This window comes from Takifugu rubripes, chromosome 21 (assembly GCF_901000725.2).
Source record: "Takifugu rubripes chromosome 21, fTakRub1.2, whole genome shotgun sequence".
NCBI lineage: Eukaryota > Metazoa > Chordata > Actinopteri > Tetraodontiformes > Tetraodontidae > Takifugu > Takifugu rubripes.
The window spans coordinates 13,130,778-13,155,673 of NC_042305.1; the positions used below are offsets into that span (position 1 = coordinate 13,130,778).

The following is a 24,896-nucleotide window of genomic DNA, read 5'->3' on the forward strand; positions in this document are numbered from 1 at the left end:
AAACTATATAAAGAATCAAATTTATCAGTAGAGACAGCTTAAGCATTGAAACAGTTTATTTCAAAGATTTGCAAAGGCAATAGTGAATTCTTAAAGCTTGTATATTGATAAATAATTTCCTGACTGTTAGCCCTTATTGTTCTCTGTACAAAAGGCCAATCCAATCCAAAAAAAATTCAGTCTGTTGCACAAAATGCACTTAATGCCAGTACTCCAAGACCTTTAACATCAGAATTCTAATGGAATAGTGTCCTCCATTTATGGATTCTTGTTTAAATACTGCAACTGTAGCAATAAATAAATTGATTTTTTTCCACATTCTTTTATGTCCTCACAGACATACAATAGAGTTGTAAAGACAGGCAGCTGTCAGAGAAAATAGAAAACTGCAAGAGTGAATGTAACAGTATTCAAACATAAGTATTCTTGACGCTGTAAGTTGTTTGCAGGAGGTTCAGCAATAAAGCTACCATCTTTTCCAGTCAGTGTGCAAGTTGAGCCAGTGGAGCTCGTCGTCAGGGCTAAAGGCGATGGAATGTGTCGGTGATGTATTTTCCTCTCTCCATTAAGATGCAGCTGCCATGCGCACCCTTTCTGGTGGGTACAGCAAAACGTTCTTTGCTGCTTTTATCGTGTTTTTCATAAGCATTGCTACAGTCATGGGACCCACACCTCCAGGTACAGGGGTGATAAAGCCAGCCTTCTTTTTTACACCTGTTTTAAAAAAAAAAAAAAAAAAGGATAAACTTTAAGATATGCGGCACACAAGCGACAGAGCAATAAGTAAGACATTTACAGTTAAACCTTACCCTCAAAATCCACATCTCCAACAAGTTTGCCCTTTCCGGTGACTGGATCCTGCACTCGGTTTATACCCACATCAATCACTGCTGCTCCCTCTTTGACCATGTCTGCAGTTATGAGGTTTGGGATCCCTGATGTTCAGCAGACACACATTGGAGTTAGAACCACCAAGAGACAACTCGACTTCCGCACATTTTCTTAATGCCACAGACACAAGACGGAATTTGTTTAATCACATTCAAAACAAATATCCGTGTTCTACTTAAAAAAAAAGATTAGACTTAAAATATTAAAATTCAAAAATCCGGGATACAGACCTGCTGCAGCTATAATAATATCAGCGATTTTTGTGTGTTGGCGAAGTTGCTCCTTTGGAGTGTAACGGTGAGAAATGGTGACAGTTGCATCACCTGCAACAGACATCATTCTTAGCACTGGATCTCATACAGATATTTATACCCAAAGACAACCTACATGCCCTGCAACCAACCTCCAGGCCTCTCATGACGACCATCTGTATGCAGTAACATAGCGATGGGCATTCCCACGTTCTTGGACCGCCCGGCAACCACGACATTCTTCCCAAGTGTAGGAATACCTGGAATCATTTTCTTAATGTTAGTTGAGCTGGATCTAACCCTCTAAACAAGAGGAGGTAAACACTGACTCCTCCTACCCGTGCGATTAATGATCTCCCAGACTCCCCAGGGGGTCGCAGGAAGCATGGTGGACTGATCCAGGCACATGCGGCCCACGTTTACCACATGGAATCCATCCACATCCTTGGTAGGCGCAACTGCATTGCAGATGGTGCGCTCATCTATATGATCTGCCAGAAGACATAAATGCAGTTCAGGAAAAAGTGTAACAAACCAGCCAACCCATTAAAACAGTGTATGTTTACCTGGCAAAGGCAGCTGCACCAGAAGGCCATCAACACGATGGTCTGTGTTGAGCTTATCTATAAGATCCAATAACTCCTCCTCACTGATGTCTGAATGCTTGAGGATTGTTTCACTGCTGATTCCTGTAGGAGGTTGTGAAAGTGTGAAAACAATCCGCACCGGGTGTCTGAATACGTGTTTTTGACGCACATGCGAGAAGCCGAAGTGTTTCCCGTCTTACCAACGTCAGCCGCAGCTCGTGTCTTATTCAGGACGTAAGAGTGACTGGCAGGATTGTCTCCTACCAGGATCACACTCAGACGGGGTCTCCTGTGACCGGCCAACACCCACTTCTCCACATCGGCCCTAGCCTCCTCCCGGATCTGCCGTGCTAGTTTCTTTCCCGAGATGACCACAGCCTCTTGCCTGGGAGATGGCAGCAGAGCCAACATTAAAAATCAATGTCAATCAGGACAGCAACAAAACAAACAAGCAGACAAAATATTTCCTGTACCAAATTATCAGTCTCCTGGACACCACGTGTTAATCTTACTGAATAGGACTAATGACACCGGACACCACCTGTATACACTGTATATCCAATCTCAAACTTTGCACATGAGCAAAGCCTTCTAAAATTAGCGCTGACATTTTAAGGGCAACTATAACATGAGAACTTGCACAATCAAGCACACTAGACTTGCAATAAGCAACTTATGTGAACTTGGCAAAATTTAAAATGAAATGCAGCTAAAAACAAAAATACATTAATAATAATGCAAATGTGGCACAGCGTCCCACTTTCAGGACCAACAAGGTCACTTGTTACATAACAGCAAACAAAAAATAATAACTGAGGAGTAATGAGCCAGTAACAGTGATGTAACCCCCCTTTTCACTTTGTCCGAACAAATTAAACCTTGTAGAAAAAGTGCCACATCATGGGGCAAAATGAGGTGACGATAGGGCCAAATACAACCGGTGTAATTGTGTCAAGGCAACAGGACAGCACCGCTAATAATTGTAGATTATAGGTAAATGTAGAACTATGTTTTACGTGTGTGAAGTATCCTTTCCCAAAAGAAGACCATTTCCCATTTATTCAACTAACCACATTCCTTTGTACATGCAACGTTTTTTCATGTGAAACCAAATCAGATTTTGAAGGTTTCACAGTGTGTGCTCAATTAATTCATTACCTGCATCACGGTCATGGTACATTCAGCACGTTTCCAATAAAGCAGCAGCACGAGATGCTGCAAATGCTTTATCAATATCATGGGACGTCCTCTCAGGGACGACGGAGCAACCATAACCGGCTATTTAATGGCATTCTACCCCTCTGATCATGGCCACTTCAAATAATACGCACACGCATTCCGTTGCATTGGCGCCGACCGCAACATAAATAGACCTACAGCTAAAATTGCTTGCAAAGCGCAGCCTGCAAGCGCTCAGCCCGATTTCATCATCCAGCAAGCCGCTGCCATACCGCCGACAAACGCCTGGGGGCGCACCCAACCTCCTCGCCCGCTACGAATATTGGTAGAAAAAAAAAATCTTCCTAAACGTTAGAAATCTTAGCAACAGGCGGCATCGTATTCAGCAGATGATACTTTTTAAGATCCACGCAAGAAATGTGTATTTCCCGGGTTATCAGTCTCTCGTGCAAATTCGTTAAAAGTGGCATTAAAACGGATGAATTACATTCAAGACGGCGGACGCACTAACCTTGAGGCGGACGTGTGCAGTTTACAGACTTGTTGCTGGGAATGTTGACAGAGTTTCCTGAGAGTCCTGATGGCTGCCATTCTGACCGGCTGAGAGGAGCGAAGAGGAGGATAAGGCCGATAAGGAACCACACCGCGGAGCGAAGCGCCGAGCGAGTGGAGGGGGCCGACGGAGACACGGGAGGCTTTAAACCAAGCCCCGCCCCTTTGACCGGCGATTGCGTAAGTGGTGCGTGCGTCCACACGACCGCGGAGATAGCGACGACGGACCCTCCCTGACTTAGAAATCGCACGCTACCATGCACAACCGTGAAGTGTGTATATTATTTTTGATCTTTTTTTTTTTTTTTTAAATCTTTTTAGTGCACACTGCATATGAAAACGAGTTTTTTGCGATGAGTGCAGCACTTGGGTTTCCCCCCCCCCCCCACGACCTGTACAGACCGCATTGGGTAGTCATCTCTGGAAAGTGTGTCATGTATTGTAGACAGTCTTTAGAAATCATACTGGAAGCAGTGGAAAAATACAGAATGCGGGCTGTTCTTTTTTTAATGAGTTGTCAAAAGTTAAATGTATCTTGCAAGTTTTTTATTTTTTATTTTAACAAAGATACGTGACACATTTTAAGACACTGACACATTTTATCGACCCTTAGACGAGAATACTCTGATGCAGAATGTGACCTTTATAGTTTGTATTTCAATTATCCTGCAGAAACTCATGTTACACTTTTTTTTAAATGCTGGACTGGTGCTGTAGCACATACAAACGACAGTCGACAGGGGGCGACAGAACCCCTGGGGGGCCACTTCGGGGACCGTTACAGGAAGTCTGTGGGTGCCGTTCACGTTAGCTTCACCGCTTCTGGAAGCTGCAATCGCCATTGAGAAACAGTTGTTTTTCCCCCCCCCAAGTGTCGCATATTTTTGTCAAGTAATTCATTCTACAGACGTTTAAACGGCGCCTCTCCACCGACTGCGTCGCCAAGATGAGCTTCCTGTTGTAAGTAAAGTTAGCAGTCTGTTGCTAAAGTTGTCGGTGCGGTCAAGGCTAGCTGCATACGCCTATTTAACACAAAACACCACCGAACTTCTATCGTATTACACACATGAATATATCATTATGTGCTTAGTAGCTGTCGGCTTTTGGGGACTTAAAGGCTTATGCTTCCGATCTCAGGACTTCTTAACCATAATAAGTTGACTAACTTTTGAAACTCTCCAATTACGTAAATCGTGAACCGGATTAATGGTTCTTTGGGGACGGCTAGACATAAGAGCGACATAAGACTCACAATCCTCTCTTCAATCTTCTGGACTAAGATTTGGCGTTCGTGTTGTGTTGTGATAAACGCCTTTATAGTTTAAAGTTTAGCAAATGGGGCTATTTTAGACTCATGTGGGTGAGGAACTATCTGGGCAAATAGGCAATTTTCTTAACTTTGTTAACTCATGACACATGACACATGTGCTACAGTCAGACATTAGTCAATCCAAACAAAAAAAACCCCAAAAACCCATCTTGTCATGCTTTAAGTACAGTTCCTGAAGCCCCCCCTCATCCATGTGTATCTATGGCAGCCCAAGTGTTGTGGATCTTGCACTGGATTGATAAATGCTGAGCCTCCACCTTTGAATTCCTACAGTGGTAGTCGCTCATCTAAAACCTTCAAGCCTAAGAAGAATATCCCAGAAGGATCCCACCAGTACGAACTTCTGAAACATGCAGAGGCAACATTGGGCAGTGGAAACCTGAGGCAGGCAGTGATGCTGCCCGAGGGAGAGGATCTCAATGAATGGATTGCTGTTAACAGTGAGTGCATTAATATGTGACATTTTTATATACATACATATGTTTATGACTCTCCCAGGGGTGTAACCCACCTTTGTCTGGATGCAGTTTGGATACATCCACAAAGTAAACCTGTCCTTTCTTTCAGCGGTGGATTTCTTCAACCAGATCAACATGCTTTATGGGACCATCACGGAGTTTTGTACCGAGCCCAGCTGCCCTGTGATGTCTGCAGGACCAAGGTAATCTCTGCCGATTCTGTCTGTGGTTGTGGTTCTATATGTGTGCATGTTTTACTGATGTGGCATTGCTTTGGTTATGCCTGTGTCTGGTGGAATGGAGACACGAATCTTTACATTATCTCAGATTCTGTCTTCACGTATTAAACAGAGGAAGCCCTGGATATTTGCTGAACACATCATTTTTGGCTAATGACCTAAATCTGCTGAGACGCAGGGTGCGTCATGTTAAACCAACTTCAAAGAATCAGCATGACAAATACATGTCTCCAAGGATATTGTACTATGTAATAAGTCATATTTTTCAAAATCATATTTCAAGGGCATGTACTGTTACTGTTCCGGCCCTTATTTTAATCATTCCTGTAAGGATAAACTCAAATACTCCGAGTGCACTAAAATGCAAATCTTCAGTATAATTTAATCTATCTAATGAAACCATTTTTTATTTATTTTGTCCATAATTAAGATGATTTCTCTGTGTGTACCGTAGATCATCTGAGTGTCGCATGGACAAAAAACGGGAATCAGACCTTGCATGTGATCTTTTTACGTACCATTAAGCTAACGTTACTTCCTCATTCTATTTATGTTTTCGATGCCGAGAAGCAATCAGCTACAAGCCTTCCTTTAATTTTCTCACCCGCTGTATCAACTAATGACAGAAGCTAATGTCCTTTAACATTGCTCTGTAGATATGAGTATCACTGGGCCGACGGCACGAACATTAAGAAGCCCATCAAATGCTCCGCACCAAAGTACATCGACTACCTGATGACCTGGGTGCAGGATCAGCTGGATGATGAGACGCTCTTTCCGTCCAAGATAGGTAAGGTTAACAGTTGGTGAAGTTATTCATTTTGGATGATAACTCGCCTTTTGCCATAGACTTTTTGGCATGTCGATGCACAGTGAGCCTAAACAGACAGTAAGTGCTGTGTTTCTCATAGTTCAGGTTAGTCATATGACATGAGTTTAGGTCACGGTGTGTCTAACGAGTGGAGCAGCCCTCCAGAAAGAAGGAAATGCTTAAGAATGTTGATTAATTGTCCAGGAATGTAGACTGAGTTTTCAAACCACACTGTTTTTTTGGATTTTTGCACTTTTTTGATCATTTGATTCTTAAATTGTATGTGTCACATGAGCCATGACTAGATAAAAAGCAAAATAAACCTTGATGGGACAACTTTGGAAAATATATTGACTGTTACAAAAGACAAAGGTAACCTTGTTTGTCGGCATCGTAGCCCTAAAAGTAGGCCAAGCGCGATGTCATGGTCTAATGAAAGACTGAAGCAGTCGTGTTGTAACTTGTCTTGAGGCGCCAGATCAATATCTGATTTGCACCCGCATGCATTGATCTGAAACAACCTTGACCATTCAAACAATAGCTTCAAAATCCAATCTAGGGTCTTCAGCTTCTGAAGAATGTCTCTTATTATCTTTTGTGAGATGCTGGTGTGCTTGTGACAGCATTCAGAGCCAAGCAATAAGCTGATGCTGGTAACTGATGATGACTGACACTGATACTGTTTTGTTCACATTTTTACTGGTACGATGAGAAATCTTTGGTGACGTTTAAGAGGAATTCTATTAAAACCTAGTGTTTTTTTCCTGTTTTTGTGGTATTTTACCCTGTTATTCTCCTGGAAATGGTGAAAAACAACTGGTGCCGCGGTGACTCTCCTCACCACTTTGCTTATTTCCTCACTAACAACGTTGAAATGTGAAAGAGTTTTTTTTCTATCAGCAAAAATTGTATGATGAGATAAAATACAGTCTCATTATTGGGGGATAAATTACCGGACAGATAAATATCGTGCCTGTAATTTTTTGTCAGCGCTGTTATAATCATCACTGTGAAACTACACTCACCGATTTTTCCATCTTTGGATTCTGTTGGTTTCACTTTGTGACGTCTTCTGTTCTCGATTCTGTCTGTTTCATATTTGCAGGTTCACCATCTATTGTGTACCTGCAAATATAGAAGTTTAATAACAAACATCCTTCTACCCTGAGCACAAAATATTATTTGAAAATAACATTATATAATTTCATTTTTATTTTTTACTGTTCCACAGGAGTCCCTTTTCCAAAGAACTTCATGTCTGTGGCCAAAACCATCCTGAAGCGTCTGTTCAGGGTCTACGCTCACATCTACCACCAACACTTTGACTCTGTGATGCAGCTGCAGGAGGAGGCTCACCTCAACACTTCCTTCAAGCATTTCATTTTCTTTGTTCAGGTGAGAATCTTTTCTTCCCCAACTCGTTAACACCCAGTTAATGCAAGTCATTATGTATTTACCAGGAATCCATACGATAAGATACATGACTGCAAAGTTTACCACAGTGAGTAAATCCATAGAACTGTTTCAAAGCTAACATTTTTCTTCTCCTTTGTTAGGAGTTCAATCTCATTGACAGGCGAGAGCTTGCCCCCTTGCAGGAACTGATCGAGAAGCTTGGATCAAAGGACAGATAGACCTTTGATTTCACACTGAAGTCTGTTAAAATTTCTTTTTCCTCATGTGTTCGTCATTTTCACCTTCGCTACCTCTCTGACTCGTAGTTGCAGCTTTTCCTATCTGTGCCTTCTCTTTTTATCATTGTACATTTCTTTTCTTTTTCTTCTTTCCTCATTCTTAGTTAAGTTAATTTCAAATAGTATTTAAGTTTCTTACCACTCAACTGGGTTTGAAGCAATTGCTTAATTTCAAATTGGACCAAGGACACAAGTTAAAGTGGAAGCCAGTTTACCCCTGGCAGGTTTTAAATATTGTTTTAATTTTCCAATATTTTTTTTAATTAGTAATTGGAAATGGGGTTATTTTCTGCAGTTTACTGTAATTATATTGGCTGCTCATTACCTTCAAAATTTCCATTAGAGTAGAAAGAGCGTCAATATGTATTGGTGTGTAGATGGTATCCTCAGTTTATCATGCAGGCAGTGGTATAACCCCCCCCCCCCAAAAAAACAAAAACAAACCATAACAAACCCTAATTTTGTAAGATTAAATCTGATCACACCAACATTCCTCATACTGAGCTGCAATCTGAAGGTTTAAATGTCTGAAGGTTATGAGGAGCTGCGGTTGGAAAAGGTCATTTACTGGACACCAAAACACCACCAGCAACTGCATTATTGCAACTCCACTTAATGCAATATTGTACTTTGCACTTTTTTTTTTGTTTTTTTTTTACTATTTCAATTGTATCAGTAGATTTCAAGGTCTGGTCTTTCCAGCGATGTGTTTACTATGCTTGATAGTTTACTGAGTAATCACTTCAGGTTTTTGTGAGCTGAACCTTATAGAGGAGCTGTGCTGGTGAAATCATCCTGGTAATGGTAAAAAAAAAAAAAAAAGTCTATATGAGAAGTTTTAGTTTTGCTGTCATTTTAGTTCATTTATGTGGTGCAGAGAAAATTTAAGAGACTTGCATGTACAGTATCTAAGCCTTCATTGCTGGATTTAAAAACACTCCCATTTAGAAAAAAATAGCCTTGCACTGATTAGTGACAATGTTTTTAATAACTAATCCCTCTATAAATTCATATATTATGTTCATTCCCTGAGTTCCTCTGGCTACAACAGCTGGGCTGTTGGTACTGCCAACCTTTTACAAGTCAGTGCAGCTCTCATCATTCCCGAGTTCTATTTGGTAAACTGTGGATAAAGGAAGTGGTCCTCCACCCCTTTCCTGTTGATCCAGACAACAAGAGATAACAGGATGCCTCGCAATGATCCAACTGATTTCATTTCTATACAGCAGAGTGTGTTGCTTTTTTCAATGATGCGACACTTAATGCGACCTTTCCATAATGTGAAGACCTGCTATTTTGAATCGCATTAGCTGCAGGTCATTCAAAGTTTAAGGTGTACCTCCGGAACTTTATGATCTATAAGAAAATCGGTTGATTTTGCAGCTGTCGTTTTTTAAAAATTCATTTCTATATGTCACTTGTAATTTCTTTTTCGACTTGTGACCTTTTTAAGATTTGTGGGGGTTTTAATGTTTTCTTTATTCAATTGCTGAACTTACCATTTCAAATAAGGAACAGGGGCCTTCAGATGAATTCATTCTTTTATATATGCATAGTTAATGGTTCAAACATTGTAAAGGTTTGTTTACAGTGATGATATATGGGGATTTATGTTCGGTGTCCAAACATTTGCTGTAAATAAGATTGGTAATTTACTATATCTGAACAAAACTGTGCCTTACACAAATGTCTAATATGACAGTATTGGTAGTTTACAAATGTCAATAAACAACAAAAGTATGATGCAGTGTACATTTTTTTTATTTTATCTGTAGTCTTCCAGATGTTTTTAAATTTTTGCACATATGACAGCTTGATCACACTCCAATATTAACATTGCCGTTCCATCCATTTTGGTATTTATCTATTATTTTCTGTTATTTCTACTGTTAAGAGATAAAACATACTGTTTTGACGAAGTAAAGACATTACTCATTAATTTCCTGAAATAGAAACTAAAAGTTCCTTGTTCCTACCCGAATCATTTTAACGCACGTACAATGTCACGTGGTTTATTTGACCAACCATCTGCGAGTTTTAAGAGTTTATTGTTACCCTGTGTTTGGACTTACGGTGGCATCTCCTGATCTCGGACCGTGATGGTAACTGACCTCTTAAAAAAATACAGATCACATTGTATTTACTGTTCGTTAGGAAAGTGAAGTGTTGTACAATATATGATACAGGTTTCGTTTTAATATGCTTATGTTAAGGACGGCAGCAACACCCTGAAAGTCCAATCGCGGGGTACCAAATTTTTCAGCTGTGAACAAAGTTAAAAGGAAACGAACTAATTTACCAACGCTATCAGCAGGTTGCTGTTGATCTTCTAATTTCTTCTTGATTCCGCGTTAATCAGCTGATAAACAACCGGTAAATGTTGCGATATAAACGTCTTTATTTGTGTTGCCTGCTGGTAGGAATCCAAAATGGGACCTCGTTTGAATTCCATGCCAAATTTAAACAGCTAAAGTTGGCTAATTAAAAGCCTTCACACTACATGATATCTTGAACCGAAAGTAAAGTAAAAGTTAACTGTAGTTTTTCCTCCAAGTTTCACTAAATATTTCTGTATGGCTATCTTTTGCTAGCTAAAGTTGAGCTACCTGCGTGAATGTATTTATTCGAGAGTGTATGATGACCGATTGCTGCTTGGGGCGGTAGATTATGGATTTGCATGGACTGCTTGGATGAATTTGGCTGGGATTTTTGTGTATATATTCACAAGTTGAGATTGGGTAGGAAGCTTAAAGCGTTATAGGTTGCAGAGGTGATGAACTTATCGTTGCTATCTGGCGTTGCGTACATACAGATGTACATATTCTATAGTTGTAGGGCTCATATAGTTGTACGTATATGCATCTGTTGGTAAGGTAAGTTACAGTCGTAAATAGTGGTTAATCAAAAGATAGTAGGAGGTTCCTTGTCCTAATCAGGCCCCTGGCCTTGGTTCCTTGAAGTTAAAGGGTCGGAGTCTGCAGGTATTTGAACACCCGGTCGCCCTGCAGAGGCACTGGACCTCAACTGGGCTTTCGTATTTAGTTTTCTCCACTTTGGTTTGGTCGGAACCCCTGTTTTTGAGTCCCCTATGTATTCCGAGCATGCATAACCGGTTGTGTCAAAGGGAATAACCAAAGCACCATCGCAAATTGTGCACAGACTTTTGTTATGGTGTGATCGATAATTTGGGAGTTTCTTTCCTTGTTTCAGTGTCAACTCATGTTACAGTGAGACTACACAAAAGCAATGGCTGACGAGAGCACACAGTTCTGTGGAAACTGGTGAGTATGGTCAATGATCTGCCTGAAGTCAGTGCTAAGAAAGGAAACGGGTTTTAATGGATTTGTTGACCTTCTTAGCAAACGTAACATCCCAGTGGCCAACTTTACCACCCATGAGATCCACTGTCGAAGAAACATCGCACTTTGCAGTGTTTGCCACGAGCCAGTTCCACGGGCCGATCTTCAGGAACACAAACAAGAGGAGCACACTCGGGTATTGGACACAAAACTAACAACACTGAACTAATTTTTAGTCCTGTGGAAATGCCCACAAGAAGAGCCTTGAACTGCATTTTTACTGATTTCAGATAACGTGCAAGTGTGGTTTGAAGTTTGAAAAACATCAGATTGGCGCTCATCAGGTATCCATTAAGAGCCTATCTCGTGCATGTTTCTAATAATTTTCTATAATAAGTTTCTAATTGATCCTTGTGTTAAATTGTGCTCATTCATTGTCTTTGTCAGAAGTCAGAATGCCCTCAGCGGCTGGTTCCCTGTCAGTACTGTGACCTGGAAATCGCATACAGTCAGTGCAAAGAGCATGAAGATTACTGTGGCACACGCACTGAGCCCTGCATTCACTGCAAGGGCAATGTAATGCTGAGGGAAAAAGCAGTGCACCCACTTTTATGTGGAAGCCTCACCCCCGAAGAGAGGAACAACAGCCGAGCAACTGGAAACCCAACAGGCCCACTGACCCGGGGATCGTGGTTCGAAGCCCACGCCACCCGAAACGTTCTACAATCACAGGACAGGGGAGCAAAGAATAATAACGTCTGCGCTACAAAACAACAGGACCTTCCGTGGTCATTTGATCAAAAGGTCCATAACACTTCCAGAGAGCATGGTTCAAAAGAATGGAAGAACACTTCGCTGAGAAATACAGCACCCAGACATGGTGAGTTTATTACTAATCTGAGTAGTATTCACTATTAAACTGAAGCTTTTCTCTTCTTTGTTATTAAAGATTGTTGCAATACATTTATTTAGTGGGTTCTAGTATACTGCACTTTCCCCTGAGGCTTCTTGAATCCGTTGACTCACCAGGTCCCTTTTTAATTTTTCCTCTGAAACTGGAGGAAAATGGTTGCAGTTGACTGTTCTGAATGTCTGTTGAATAACAACTTTTTCTCTTGATAGTGCACAATCAGAGTGACTTCCTGACTAGCAGCGGCTGCGGTAACGTGTGGTCGAATAGGGATGTCACACCAGATGCCGATTTGTTACATCTGGACTACATGCTGGCTCTCAGTCTGCAGAGTGATGGGGACTCGGTGGCGGGAAGCGTAGAAGCCACCCGAGCGTTACAGGAGACGTTTAGTACCACTGTAAATGAAAACTTCACTCCAGACATGAGTCCAGTGGACAGCCCTGGTCAAATGGGTAAACATATTGTTCAGTAAACTTTAACTGTATCTGTAAGTATTTCAATAATTATTGAGGTTTTTTGTTTTTTTTACTAGGTATCATGCTACCATGTGAGTTTTGTGAAGAGCTGTTTCCTGAAGACGACCTTATTTTGCATCAGGTTTGTCTGGAGATTGTGTTTTAATGTGATATATCATCATCATCATCATCATCAGTATCTGGTTTGGTCTGGTGCAACTGCAGCCATGGAAATGAGAAGCAGACATGACCACTCTGCTTTACCTCCTTTCTCTTCATGATCTGTAGCGCCACCTACAGGATTGCAGTGATATGCAGCAATTTACTTCATTTACTGCCTTTTTTTGGTCATTCATCCCCACTCTGACCACAACTATGCATTTCTTCATGTTCCTGCCATTCCTTCATGTTTGCTACTGGTTTTTAGGGAGCAGTGAGCAAATGTTCATAAAATGACAATGTGGTCATGGTGGGAAATGAATTTCCCTGACTTTATACGCACTGTTTTGTTTGTGTGTTTCAGACTGGCTGCAGTCCCGCCTCTGCTTTTGCATCTTTCAGTAAGCACCCAGCATCTCCACCTAAAGCAGGTGGAATGAACAGGAGTACTTCAGGGGTGTCGGACACCAGCTCTGACACAATGGCTTCAAACATACTCTCAGCCCCACAGTCAGTCTGCCTGTCCTCCGAAAGTCCCCCGAGGAGTCCTCTAGATGGCGACGTGGTTATTCCCTGTGAATTCTGTGGGGTTGCTCTAGAAGAGGCTGTTGTCTTCCACCATCAGGTCTGTCAAAAAGAAAAAGGTCTTAAAGTTGTCATTGCTAGTCAAAATAATGAGTCGCATTTTGTCAATGATGTTCAACAATAGTGTCATTTGTTGTTTTGTTTTTTTGCTGTTTTTGTGCTTTTAGGACAAATGTGATATGCGTCCCCAGTTGGCCCTCCCACTGAACAATGTAACAAAGACACCACTCAAAAGTCATGGAAATGAAACCTTTGGGTGGATGTCTTCAGAGAGTCAGAGGAGAAAGAAGCGTCAAGGTGCCTCATGAATTAAACTCTAAATGAATATGGAATAGATAAGATGTGATGAGGTGACTTAGCTGGTTTATTTAAACTCAAACGGGTTTAAGCTGCACAGCAAGCCAAACTAGATATAAAACCGGCCCCAGTGGCAAGATCATATCTCAAAATAATGTCTTCAAAAGGTGAACAAAATTGAATTGCATTGTTTTAGTCAAGTAGGAGATATTTAAAAGTAAAAAGTTCTAGCATCAGAATAGAAACAGTTTTTATCATCATTAGAAACCAGAGATTTTGGGAGCAAATACTAGTAAAACTTATGTTGTGTCTAATATTGACGTGCGCGTCGTTGTACTTGCAGATGAATTGTGGGCGGATTTGAAATGTGATGGAGATGTAACATCTGGATATGCTGGAGAGGAATGGCACCAAGACAACCCCGGCCCACCGATTCAAAGGAAAACTTACAACAATAATGTCTCGGTCAAAGACGGACCCAGTGGGAGTGGCGCGGATGTGGAAGGGCTTCACCCGTATTTTAGTACCGCCGAGAGGTCCGTGTCTCCGTCACTACATGGTTAAAAGCTCTGATCAAGCTGCCAGGAAAGTCATGTTTGACATTCATTAGAATGTTTACACTTTGTTCTAATTTCTTTTGTTAACCAGGCCAAATGTACCAGGAGATAAAGGCAGAGAGAGAAAAGGCAACCCGGCAACAATGGTACATCATTTTTCCCGTTGTTATGAAGCTTTACTAAAAGTTACCTGTATTGTCACCTCTGATTAACCAAGTCAGAAAATGTTTCCCCAATTTGCAGTTGCCCAAGAAGCAGAATGAAGAGCAGGATGAGGACTGAGGGTGGGAACATGTGGACACAAGCAAAACCCATTTACTAATGTGCTTTTCTCTAATCTTTAACTTTTTTTTTTTTTTAGCTTTTCCCAAAATGAAATGTACTCCGTTCGTGCTCATAAGTGAATGTTCTGGTAGAGATCTTCCATATCAGCTGTCAGTTCCAGTAATCCCCACAGGTGCCATTATTCTTTGAAGATTCAAAGAAGATCCACAACAGCCTTTCTTGATGTACACCTGCAGTGGCATATAGCAACTTTCTGACTTATCATTGGCACTAGTAGAAAAGTTGTCGGTTGAATTTCCTTTCCTGTTAACTTGTTTTTATTCAGCGTGATGAGTAGGATGTGTGGATTTGTGTTGTCACAATCTGAGAAAACAGGAATACATCAATTATTGTTATGACACATCAAGACACACATCAGTTATTGTTAATCAAGACAGATCTTGACAAAAAAAAACACATTTGTGTATCTAATGAGTGCCTGTCCAGTTTTTTGAGTGTCTCCTAAGACCTAGTTTCCAACCTGTTTTTATGTCCTTTAATTTATATGTAATGTGATTTATTATTGTGTAATGTGTATATCTTTTGCATCTCCACATTTGTTACTTTCCTTAAGGGCATTTTGAATTTTCTTTCTGATCTTTCAGGAATATTCTCTGATAAATTTAGATGTTATCCAAAGCACTTTGATAATTTTATTTAAAAGGGCTTGAGGAACAAATAACATAAATCCGTGACCAGAAAAAAAAAATATAATGAGCAGTAGCATTCAAGGTTCTTCAACTCTTACCTGTTACTTTATAAAGCAGCACCTCCTGTACTCTAAGTGAAAATTCATTAAATCTTTTATGGGTAAATTTGTGGTGCCTTTTTTTTATTTATTTAAAAGACCATTATTATCTTGTTCCTATAAATTAGCTTCAAAAGAGAATTTCTCAGTGTGATTTATCTTATTATGTTCACTTACTGGGTCAGTCAGGATAAATGACTGTAACCGTCGAATCAAAACTCCTGACAGATAGTCGTGGGTTTGCTTCAGGTCAGTTGAGTGTGCCGATAGTCTCGGGATAAAAACTGTTCATTACTCTTTTGGCGTGTGTTCTGATGGACCTGTAGCGGTTCCCGGAGGGCAAAAGTTCAAACAGATAATTACCAGGATGGAAAGAGTCTTAGAATGTTGTTTGCCCTCTGAAAGCACCGAGGGTTGAAGGTGGTGTCCTGAGAGCGATTAGCTCTCCTGATATAGTCACAGCTGTGCTCTTTTCACTATTGCTGTGCTGCTTGTTGTCCATGTAGAGAGGTAGAGAGTGTCCAGCTCCCCGAGAATTTGGAGCTGGACACTCTCCACCCTCCCGGCATTGATGTGTAGAGGTGTGTGGGTGTCCTGCTTCTTCCTGTCAGCCTTGGTATCTCCTGCCTGTAAGCTCTCGTCGGCATTGCTGATCAGTTCCTTGTGTCACCTCCGTATGTCCTTGTGATGGTGGAGTGCAGTTGTATGTACAGAGAGTAGAGAAAAGGGCTCTGCACACAGCCCTGTGGTGGCCCCTGCATGTATGTAAGAGTGGAGGAGAGGTGCAGGCCCATTTTGACTGACTGGGGCTTGTTTGTCAAGACGTTCTTAATCCAAAGGCAGAAGTTGGGCATTATATCCAGGTTGGACATCTGCTGCCGGTGTGGATGGTTTTAAATGCAGATTAGCCAGTCATATAGTATGTCCTCTGTAGCTCCAGATGGTCTGTGGACCTGTTGGCTCGGTATGCAAACTTGTCAGGATCCAGGTGTAGTAGGACCACTGTGATAGAGGTTTAAGATGGCACAGTTCCAGAGGACTTGTCTGGGGACCACGTCTAGGCCCGCTGCTTTCCCTGTGCTGAGCGTGTGACATCTGCAGGATGAAGGATGAGGGTCTGGCTTCTGGTGTCTGGAGCCAGACGGATGGTTCACGTTCCCACCGACTCAAATCGGGCTAAGAACCGGTTCAGCAGCACCTCAAAGCAGAGGCAGAACCAGTTCAGCTGCAATTTTGGTCTGAGAAACGTAAAGTGGAGTTAACAAACTGGTGATTAACGCATTGGTTTATTTATCCCCGGCTGATTTGTATCAATGTTAATCAAAATAAAGTTGCCTTTCGCGTCATCGAATTGGAAAAATTAAAGCGCTTGACCCGGGCGCAGGTCAACATGTCTCCGCACGGTGGCGCCCGTTGACCCCGGGAGAAGGGGCGGGGCTACACCTTTCAATGGGAATCCTCTTTTCAAAAAGCTGCCAACGTTCCCCTGGAAGAAAGTGTGGGTCAGTTGACTGCTGTCATCGCCAGAGCGGAGACAAAAGGAGGCCGGAGCATGCTGTCTTCAGGCGGGAGACGAATGTACGCGTGAGTCAGGCCAGACACCCAGGTTTACTGCGCAGGAGTCTGAGGCAACGTGCGTTTAACCGAAAAAGAAGAAGAAGAAGCCAACAAACCGGCTCGAGGCTCGCAGGTGGCAGTGCGCACGCGGACGGAAGATCCCATCAAGGAGCACCGACCGAACCTTCGGCCCGCAGCTGCGCCCGGCACCGCTCACCATGTCCGTGGAAAGTTACTCTTCGCTGGACGAGTCCTCTCTCCGAGCCCTGGTGAGTGCATGCATGGAGATGCAACTGGACCACTGGTGCTCCCCGACTGGGAACAGTGGGACAGTAGACACTTATCCGGCATCCACAGGAAAAATGGAAATTCAGGAAAATCTTGTCGGCACATCCAGTGAAGCTCACCGTAGCCTCCACTAGTTTGACATAATTAATTACATTAATTACGATTCAATTCAAATCTAAATTCAGCGTTTTCACAATTAGAGCATCATTATTATTGTTTATCCACTCTTAGATCTTAACATTTTCAAATAAATTTGACTTACAATAACTTTCATTCAAAAATATGCATTCAGGTGAATAAATGTGTGTTGGAGATTTAGTTAATATTCCTTTTATTTTATTGTATTGCTTGTGATTTGACAAATTGTTAAACTTTGTATTGTCTGCACTATTGAGAAAAGAATCCATGAAGCCAAACCTGAGTTTACAAATGTAGAAGTGACTTTGGTCACTCATTTATCATGATTGTGTAGAAACATGTCACACTTGTTTCTATTATGAAACACTAAAAAGATTGTAATGCGTGTTCCCTCAAGACAGGATGATGAAGTGCATTTTAGTCATCGTGAAACATTATGACACAGGTGTGATGGTGTATCAATCTTAAAAGGTGAACGTGTTCCAGGGGCAGAAATTCCGTTAGTCATGCCTTAATTATTTCCTGAAGCGGAGGACGTCTGACAGCCACACATCATGACACCTGTAACACAGACGCCTTTACAAGCGTGCATGAGTCAGCCTGTCTGCTACACATCGTCACACGCCATCTTTTGCAAGTCAACATTAGGAATGTGCAAAAGTCGTGTCCCACAGTTGCACTTGCAGGCTTTTGTGTAATAACATAATACACTGAGCACAGCGTTGGAAATCAGGGCCAGTTATGGTTGTGCAGTGAAAAATTAGTGCTGTCAATCTTCAATCAGCCTGAAGTGCACTTGGTGTTTTTTTTGTTGTTTTTTTTTTCAAACGTCTGTGGACATTAAACTCACAATTTACGTTCCCGAGCTCCTTCTGGAAGAGGCCATGTCAGAATCACAGATCGCCAAATGGACTGTTTACTTTGGAGAGCGCTGGCGTATGAATGTGATGGTTTGTTGACCTGTTGGAGACTTTTTAAACAGCATGCAGACAGACAGTTTGCACTTTTTTTCTTTTCTTTTTTTTTTTTTTTTTACAAAAGGTCTCAACTTGTCTGGACAGGGACTTTATTCTCATAAAACACCTGACTTATGATAATGGCAAAAATAGAGGAATAATTTGGAAATCATAATTTAGTGTCAACATAATGGCTTACATTTAACGAAAGGAATGGCTGAGTTCAGTTAATTTATACAGCAACAATGTGAGAAAATAGACATAAAAGGATGCCATATGGGATCCTGTGCCACCAGGTGCTGTGGACAGATACAGACGCTGGAATTTAAGGGCTTTATCATCATGTGACACTCAGTACAAGAGTAAAGTGGATCTAAAAATGCCCCTGCTGCCCTGTGCTGAGGCTCTTCCTCACAGCTTCCCTCCAGTGATAAGGTCACCAAAATCCCACGTTTCCACCGATGATGTCTGTGACTCGAGTGTCGGGGTTTTCCACAGTGAACCGGAGTTAAAACTCTGCTGATTAAACTCCGACGGGTTTGTGGCTCCGCTCTGATTTGTGTGGAGGTTGCAAACGGAGGATCACTTTTCTGCGCATTGGTTCAGGATGGTGAATATTCAGACGTGCAGGCTCCGTTAACGTGGGCGTCGCTGGGGTTTGGGTTTAAACAATTGAATGATGAATACCAACCCCAGACCTTTGTTGTATTTAATGGCCCAAACAGTCAGAAGGTCAAACGGCGGCCTCTTTAACGCTGCTAATCCCATCTCTACACTACTATTCAGAGCCCAGACTCCCTTTTGTATTACCCATCTAATCCATTCCATAGAAACCAGGAAAAGCATTTCTCTTCTACTCTGGACCACCCCAGTTATTTACGCATCCACGGTGTATCAGCTGGCGTTCCACTTTCTTCAGGGGGTGGTTGTTGTAGGTCATTAGCCTGATCCTTGTGGGATAAAGAGTCTTCTGCCATCCAAATCACTCCAACCTGTTGATTAGTGATTGATTTATTCATCTGATTTGCAGGTAGCTGATTATCAGCGGTTGTGTCTCTGTCTTCTGGTGCATTCCAACATTCCCGTTTCAAACCTGCATCCTGATCCATTCCCGCTGTCTGGACGCCGGCTTTGACTGTCGGCTCTGATTATCTCCCCTCTGTCATCTCACCTGCGCAGTCCAAAATCTAACATGCTACAAATATCACAATAGCATTTTTTAGAAACGTCTTTTGGCCTTCACAGTGTGATTTATTATTACATGTTAGTCTTGTCTTTTTGAAATTGAATTCAACCGGGGGGAAACTTTTCCGCCGTTGGCGCCAGTCTGGACCCATTTCACATACTGCAAGTCTGAGATGCTGATTTGTGACTCGCCTTGTCAGGTCTGTGAGCCTCCATTTTCCCTGGTGATCAGCAAGCATTCACCCATGTTTAAAATAGGGCAGTTTCACTCTGTGGACCCTGGTCCCTGTGAAATACAGGACCCCTGGGGTATGCTTTTGTTGTGATCTGGACCCTTTGTGACTTGAGGCCTCGCATGGTTGCAGTTGGAAAAGAAATAAACAGTCCCAGGTTCTCCTCATTTTCCCTAGTGACATCCTAAATGTCATCATCTGGAGCAAATACACCAGAAAAATCTGCTGCAATATGAAGCAACGACCGCATCTTAATTGAACTTAGCTGTTGGGGGATTTTTTTTAGTGTAAAATAGGACAAAAGAATCGACTCAAGTGCTGCGAAAGTTAATATTGCTGCTGTTCGTTGCTCAATTGTTTCAGCTTTGAAAAACAAAAAAGACACGACTACAGGAAACGTAACGCTTCTCAGACGGACGAAGAACCGGGAAAATGTTTGCACAATGTTGCAAGGCTTGTCCCGAGTTTTGTCTGCCGTCACAAAACATTTCATTTCATTCAAAGAAGCGTTTGGCATACGAGCCGTCGCACGCACCAGGTCCCTTTGAAAGCTCTCTGCTGCAAAGCAAACCATCACGGAGAAGTGTTTCATTATTCCCGACCACCGGCGCCCACTGCTTCAGCATTTACATACTGTTGTTGACCATTGTGATTGTTTATGGGGTGTTTCCCTGACAGGATTGCTAAAATGGAGAAAATGCTGCCTCCAGTGAATACCTGTTTTTGTTTTTCTGCCGAGCCTGTCATCTTTCTCACAGGTATACATCCTCCCCTCGCATTTCCATAAAGCATTTCCTGTGTGATTAAGTTTCAAAGTTGCTGACGAGGAGGTAATGAAGACGCAGGTTGTGAACTGTTTGCAGGCCGAGGCAGTTTTTCCTTTGAAGCTGACATCTTAGAAGCTATTATCTGTAGCTGATTTACAGCCTCTGCCTGTACAACTCAGCCTGTGATGGGTTCTATCCAAACACATGACGGCAGATAAGACTTAAACGAAAAAAGACCAACGTCTCAGGATACAGCTATAAATGACACACTGAGTTGGGCTCTGAAGCAATGAGGAAAAAACAAGCCGTGCACGTGATGCCTGCATAAAGGCCACCAAAGTTTACTTTTGGACTTTTTTACATTTATTCCACTGGGACAATAATTCACTAAACGGACACTTCCTGATGCATTTCAACAAACATTTATTTCCTATTAAAAGTTGAAACTCAGTTCAGTGTGTCACCCTTTCTGAAAGAGGATTGTTTGGTCTTGTTTTGAAATGGACCTAACAAATATAATATAGTTAAAATTATACAATAAAATAAGTATAAAGTGCTCACAACAGGTCATATTTTGTCTATTTGAAATAAAGTCATACTAATGTTGCACTTAACCTTTAGTTTAATAGAAATATTTGTGTTGAGAACGCTTTTGTGAGGGAATTAATGACTGTACGGGAGTTTGCTTGATAAAGTCATTAATGTCTGGAATCACTCTATTTATACTCTATGAACACATCATCAGTCAAATTCAAACAAACTCAGCTATTTCATTTTTATTATCATTTGTGCTTAATTTAAAAGAAAACATTTATGCTTAGCGTTTGCCAATTGTACAAACCAGCGCCCCCTACAGTTTTAAGTGTGTAAGAACACATACGGTTGATGACGCAGTATTCGTTACAATGACAATGACTTTAACTTTGCATATTATCACTAAATGTGTACAGTTGTGTTTCTTTCCATTGAGCTTTAACCCCTTGAGCCACCTGCAGATGTTTCCAGTTATAATCTGTTTATAAAATGTGGAATTGGCAGATGAAATTAGCAAATTCCTCAACAGGGGATTAGCCCTTCGCGGGAAACGTATTTAAAAGTTTATTAAGAATGTGATTGGTGATGATGTGTAACGATCCTCAACGTCTGCACCAGCTGCTTGGAACCCTGTTGAAACCCTCACCCTAAGTGATCTGACAGAGTTGGCCTCTGATATCGCTGGTTCATCAGGCTGCAGAATGGAAAAGGTCTGGATAAGGGATTGGACTTTTTCCTCTCTCCAGTCTCCAGTTAGCAACATCCCACTCTCAATTTTCCCAATGTCATCCAGCCGCATCTCATCTAAGGTGATTGAAGAAATGTGATTTTGGAGCGGCTCTTTAAGATGCTTGTGGTCACCCAACGCATCCCGGCAAATGTCACTTATCCCTGCAGTCTTTGGATCTAATCCCAGTTTTTTATTCCACTATGGAGCTGGGGGGTGTCATTAGAAATGAAATCAGCCCGCAGCAGTACAGAATGTTGTATTAGCTCTTATGCTAAACCTGAAGTATTTATCTAGTTCACCAGCTTCAGAAATTAGTTCATTTTCTGAAAAATTAAACAAATACAGAGGATCAGAGCTGCAGAAATACTGCAATTTGGGAGTTTTCTCTAATAACTCCCCAAAGGAAGGAGCCATTTCCTGTGATCCACTCAAAGCTGTCCAGCGGATGTTGGTGTTTTGTTTTCCAGCACAATGTTGTTAGCATCGTAGCATTTTAAAGATGTCAGCTCATTTGTGGAAGGTTTCCCCCCCTCTGTTCTCTAGTGGGACATCTCTGTCAATGTCCTTCTCTTCTCTCTTTAGACCAAAATAGACAGTCATGTACAGTCGGGCTTCAGCTCGACCTCTAATGTTTAATATTATTTATATTGATAAAAAGCAAACACACATATGGGCACAAGTTAAAGGACCGTTTCTACACGGGGGCAGCTCCACAAAGGAGGGCCCTGTTCTCCAGATTAGACTGTAACTGACCTTGATCTCCCAGTGACCTGACCTGCACCTCCGGGAGAACAAATGTCTAAAACGGCCAGCTGAAATGTTCCAGAACATCTCAGTTATCAAGCAGACGGCTATGCAACAAAGCTGTAAGGTGCATATTTCACCTGTGCACGATTAGCCCACCAGTGTGTGCAGTCTAAGGCACTAATGTAGAACTTGAGTCAGAACACCTGACTTCAGATCTGTCTTCAGGGCATCAATTTATTCCTATAGAACATTCCTCGTGCCCGTAACCCCTCTGACCTACATGCATTCCTTGTGTGTGCTCTTTGTGTGTGACCTCGAGTGTAAAGAGGACACTGTTTCCCTGGTTGCCCTGGGCCTCTGTCCCGCCATCCAATTATTAGCAACAGCTAAGCCTCGGGCCGCACGTGTAGGCACACTCACAAAGAGCACGTAGCTGCATGTACGGTAATCTTTCTTTCCCCTCTTTTTCTTTAAAAAAAAAAAGAGACTCATTGAGCGCTGCAGGACAATAAGTTTCGACCTTGGATCTAGTTTGTTTCTTTGTTCATTTTTGAGGGCGAAGGGCATTGAAACGTTTTTTTTCCCCCAACTTTAACTTGAATACAAGTCTTGCCTTGCGGGGCTCTCGTCTATGCAGATTAGGTTTCTTTTTCTGTGTGTGTGTGTGTGTGTGTGTGTGTGTGTGTGTGTGTGTACACTCTGGCCTACTGTATGCATTTCAGAAGTTAGGCTGAAGCTTATGAATCATTACATCAGACTCTTGGCCCCAAATTAAGGCAGTAACGGTTTTGAACCGATGCCCTTGTTTCTGAACCTTCTCACCCTCAGGTTCTTGTTTGTTTGTGTCTGCCACGGTCCGGCTTTCTCAGTGGCAGCTGGTAATCCGCCTCAGCCCTGCTACCAGGAGGGTCTTATGTGTCCTTATAAGGGCAAACTCACTTTGTGGGCCCGACACAAGTGTGTTTAAAGCACTGATCCGATCTGCTGCCTGGCTGCACTTTAACCTCACTCCGCTGGAAATTATTTCATTTCACACACAACACACGTTACCAGTGCATGAGTGCACATTTCTCATGGAAGGTATACATATGCCTTTGTCTGAGGGGATTTGCTCAGCATGTTAGAGTTCACAAGGTAGAAAATAATGTTCAAGCACATGCGCACCCGCTGGGAGTCAAAAGGTCAGGACTCGGGTCCTAGATGAGCCTGGGTGTGTCTGGGAGCCACTGCAAACCACATTATAATGGAAAAATACATGAATTATTTTAAGGTTGGGTGGAAAAATAAAAAAACAGAACAGAAAATGTGGTAATGAGTGTACATAACTAAGGCATTAGACTTCAGTCCTGCGTGGAGAGCCGTATCTTGACACACAGCATTTAAACACCCATTTATCAATTTCTGTTAGCCAATGTTCTAACGATGAGTCAAGACATTATTTATATATTCGTTATCTCAGCCTTCCTGCTTGTTTAGCTTAGTTGTGGACATCAAACACCACTTAAGCTCTTTTATTTAGGAGTATGGTGATACACAAGAGTAACCTGGATAACGATACCATATATATACTATAAGTTTCTCTGATGTGTAGCAGTTGAGGGTGTTTTTATCCTCAGTCGTGAAACACCAGCTGGCTGGGATTAGAGCTTAAACCACAAGCACTCTCTAATTGGCTGTGATTGATTGAACTGCGTCAGTAAGTTGCCTTTGCAAAGGTTTGAGGTTTTGACTCCGTATCAGGAAGTGACTCAAGGTGACAGCGCAAGCCTTCGCAGGCCCGCTTATTATAGCAATTCTCTGTATGTTTGTGGAAAAACAATGAAATACTTTGCTTAATAGCACCGAGTGAGTAAATCTAAATGGGAATAATTAGCTCCAGATTCTACAGGTTTTTGTTTATCCTTCGTAGACTGTCAATCACAAGTTCCCTCTCCATCGTGTTCCCCATCAGCCCCATCCAGAGCCAACGCAAACACCCCTGTCATTAAAGGTGCTGACAGCTCCGTAAAGCCTCCGTAAAGCCTCGCCGACCGTGTCATTTTCAGTAAAGACAATCTGTGTTTTGTACACTTCTGAGTCATACGCCTGTTGGCGGTGGAGTCAAATTCAATAGAAACCTTTCCATCTGGGCATAACGGCAGCTCTGTTTCTGTTGTTTTGAGCCGCAGTTGACGGTTGGTAAACCAGAGGTCGATGGTGTGGTTTGAAAAATGCCCCTGCAGAGGTCAGTGGTGGTGTTAATGTGTAACTGGGTGAACTCATTATTCCCCCCCCCCCCCCCCCCGTGTAACGGCCAAACTGTGCATGTTTTATCAAATGGACTCTGTTTCTGCTTAAGTGTGTTTCCGTTGCTGCTACAGTGATTCCATTTTTCCTTGACAGGATGCCAATTTTAAGGTGTGTTTTATTGGCTCAGGTGACGCCCACTCGTA

The 24,896-nt window shown here is 42.0% G+C and overlaps 4 protein-coding genes across 9 annotated transcripts in view; 3 read left to right on the plus strand and 1 right to left on the minus strand.

The window, feature by feature from the left end:
• Positions 1-38: 38 nt before the first annotated feature.
• Positions 39-3,593, minus strand: mthfd2 (methylenetetrahydrofolate dehydrogenase (NADP+ dependent) 2, methenyltetrahydrofolate cyclohydrolase). The gene is made up of 8 exons (XM_003974885.3): positions 3,420-3,593; positions 1,930-2,114; positions 1,709-1,831; positions 1,481-1,633; positions 1,295-1,402; positions 1,122-1,214; positions 810-935; positions 39-714 (listed from the first exon to the last, which is right to left on the minus strand). The coding sequence occupies exons 1-8, from the start codon at positions 3,497-3,499 to the stop codon at positions 566-568; spliced, it is 1,017 nt and encodes a 338-aa protein (XP_003974934.1). The 5' UTR covers positions 3,500-3,593; the 3' UTR covers positions 39-565.
• A 617-nt stretch (positions 3,594-4,210) lies between these two features.
• mob1a (MOB kinase activator 1A) lies at positions 4,211-9,735 on the plus strand. The gene is made up of 6 exons (XM_003974886.3): positions 4,211-4,420; positions 5,064-5,230; positions 5,358-5,451; positions 6,144-6,277; positions 7,530-7,693; positions 7,855-9,735. The coding sequence occupies exons 1-6, from the start codon at positions 4,407-4,409 to the stop codon at positions 7,930-7,932; spliced, it is 651 nt and encodes a 216-aa protein (XP_003974935.1). The 5' UTR covers positions 4,211-4,406; the 3' UTR covers positions 7,933-9,735.
• A 236-nt stretch (positions 9,736-9,971) lies between these two features.
• trafd1 (TRAF-type zinc finger domain containing 1) lies at positions 9,972-15,396 on the plus strand. 3 transcript variants are annotated; one of them, XM_003974957.3, is made up of 13 exons: positions 10,236-10,365; positions 11,203-11,273; positions 11,352-11,487; positions 11,582-11,635; positions 11,739-12,171; positions 12,414-12,656; positions 12,737-12,801; positions 13,183-13,443; positions 13,571-13,700; positions 14,044-14,236; positions 14,349-14,403; positions 14,501-14,541; positions 14,619-15,396. In XM_003974957.3, exons 2-12 carry the CDS (start codon positions 11,239-11,241, stop codon positions 14,537-14,539), a joined length of 1,644 nt encoding a protein of 547 aa, XP_003975006.2. In that variant the 5' UTR covers positions 10,236-10,365; positions 11,203-11,238; the 3' UTR covers positions 14,540-14,541; positions 14,619-15,396. The 3 variants fall into 3 exon arrangements, with proteins under 3 accessions (XP_011613988.2, XP_003975006.2, XP_011613987.2); XM_011615686.2 differs by lacking the exon at positions 10,236-10,365 and adding an exon at positions 9,972-10,094 and having other exon boundaries at positions 14,501-15,396; XM_011615685.2 differs by having other exon boundaries at positions 14,501-15,396.
• Positions 15,397-16,789: 1,393 nt separating this feature from the next.
• Positions 16,790-24,896, plus strand: part of smtnb (smoothelin b) — a 35,423-nt gene continuing 27,316 nt past the window's right edge. For 3 of the 4 annotated variants that reach the window (XM_011615688.2, XM_029829053.1, XM_011615689.2), the window contains exon 1: positions 16,791-17,155. In XM_011615688.2, coding sequence (XP_011613990.2) covers positions 17,105-17,155 — 51 coding nt within the window. In that variant the 5' untranslated portion in view covers positions 16,791-17,104. Of the gene's footprint in view, positions 17,156-24,896 lie in introns of all 4 variants that reach the window. The other variant, XM_029829051.1, reaches the window with a different exon arrangement.

Coding starts and splice junctions, on each gene's coding strand:
- mthfd2 (XM_003974885.3), bottom strand. CDS start 3,499: ATGGCAGCCATCAGGACTCTCAGGAAACTCTGTCAACATTCCCAGCAA. Junction 1,832..1,929: donor ACGAGCTGCGGCTGACGTTG/GTAAGACGGGAA, acceptor AACCTCCTACAG/GAATCAGCAGTGAAACAATC. Junction 1,403..1,480: donor GGAGATCATTAATCGCACGG/GTAGGAGGAGTC, acceptor AAATGATTCCAG/GTATTCCTACACTTGGGAAG.
- mob1a (XM_003974886.3), top strand. Junction 5,231..5,357: donor TGAATGGATTGCTGTTAACA/GTGAGTGCATTA, acceptor CCTTTCTTTCAG/CGGTGGATTTCTTCAACCAG. Junction 6,278..7,529: donor GCTCTTTCCGTCCAAGATAG/GTAAGGTTAACA, acceptor ACTGTTCCACAG/GAGTCCCTTTTCCAAAGAAC.
- trafd1 (XM_011615686.2), top strand. CDS start 11,239: ATGGCTGACGAGAGCACACAGTTCTGTGGAAACTG. Junction 11,488..11,581: donor AACAAGAGGAGCACACTCGG/GTATTGGACACA, acceptor TACTGATTTCAG/ATAACGTGCAAGTGTGGTTT. Junction 12,657..12,736: donor GGACAGCCCTGGTCAAATGG/GTAAACATATTG, acceptor TTTTTTTACTAG/GTATCATGCTACCATGTGAG.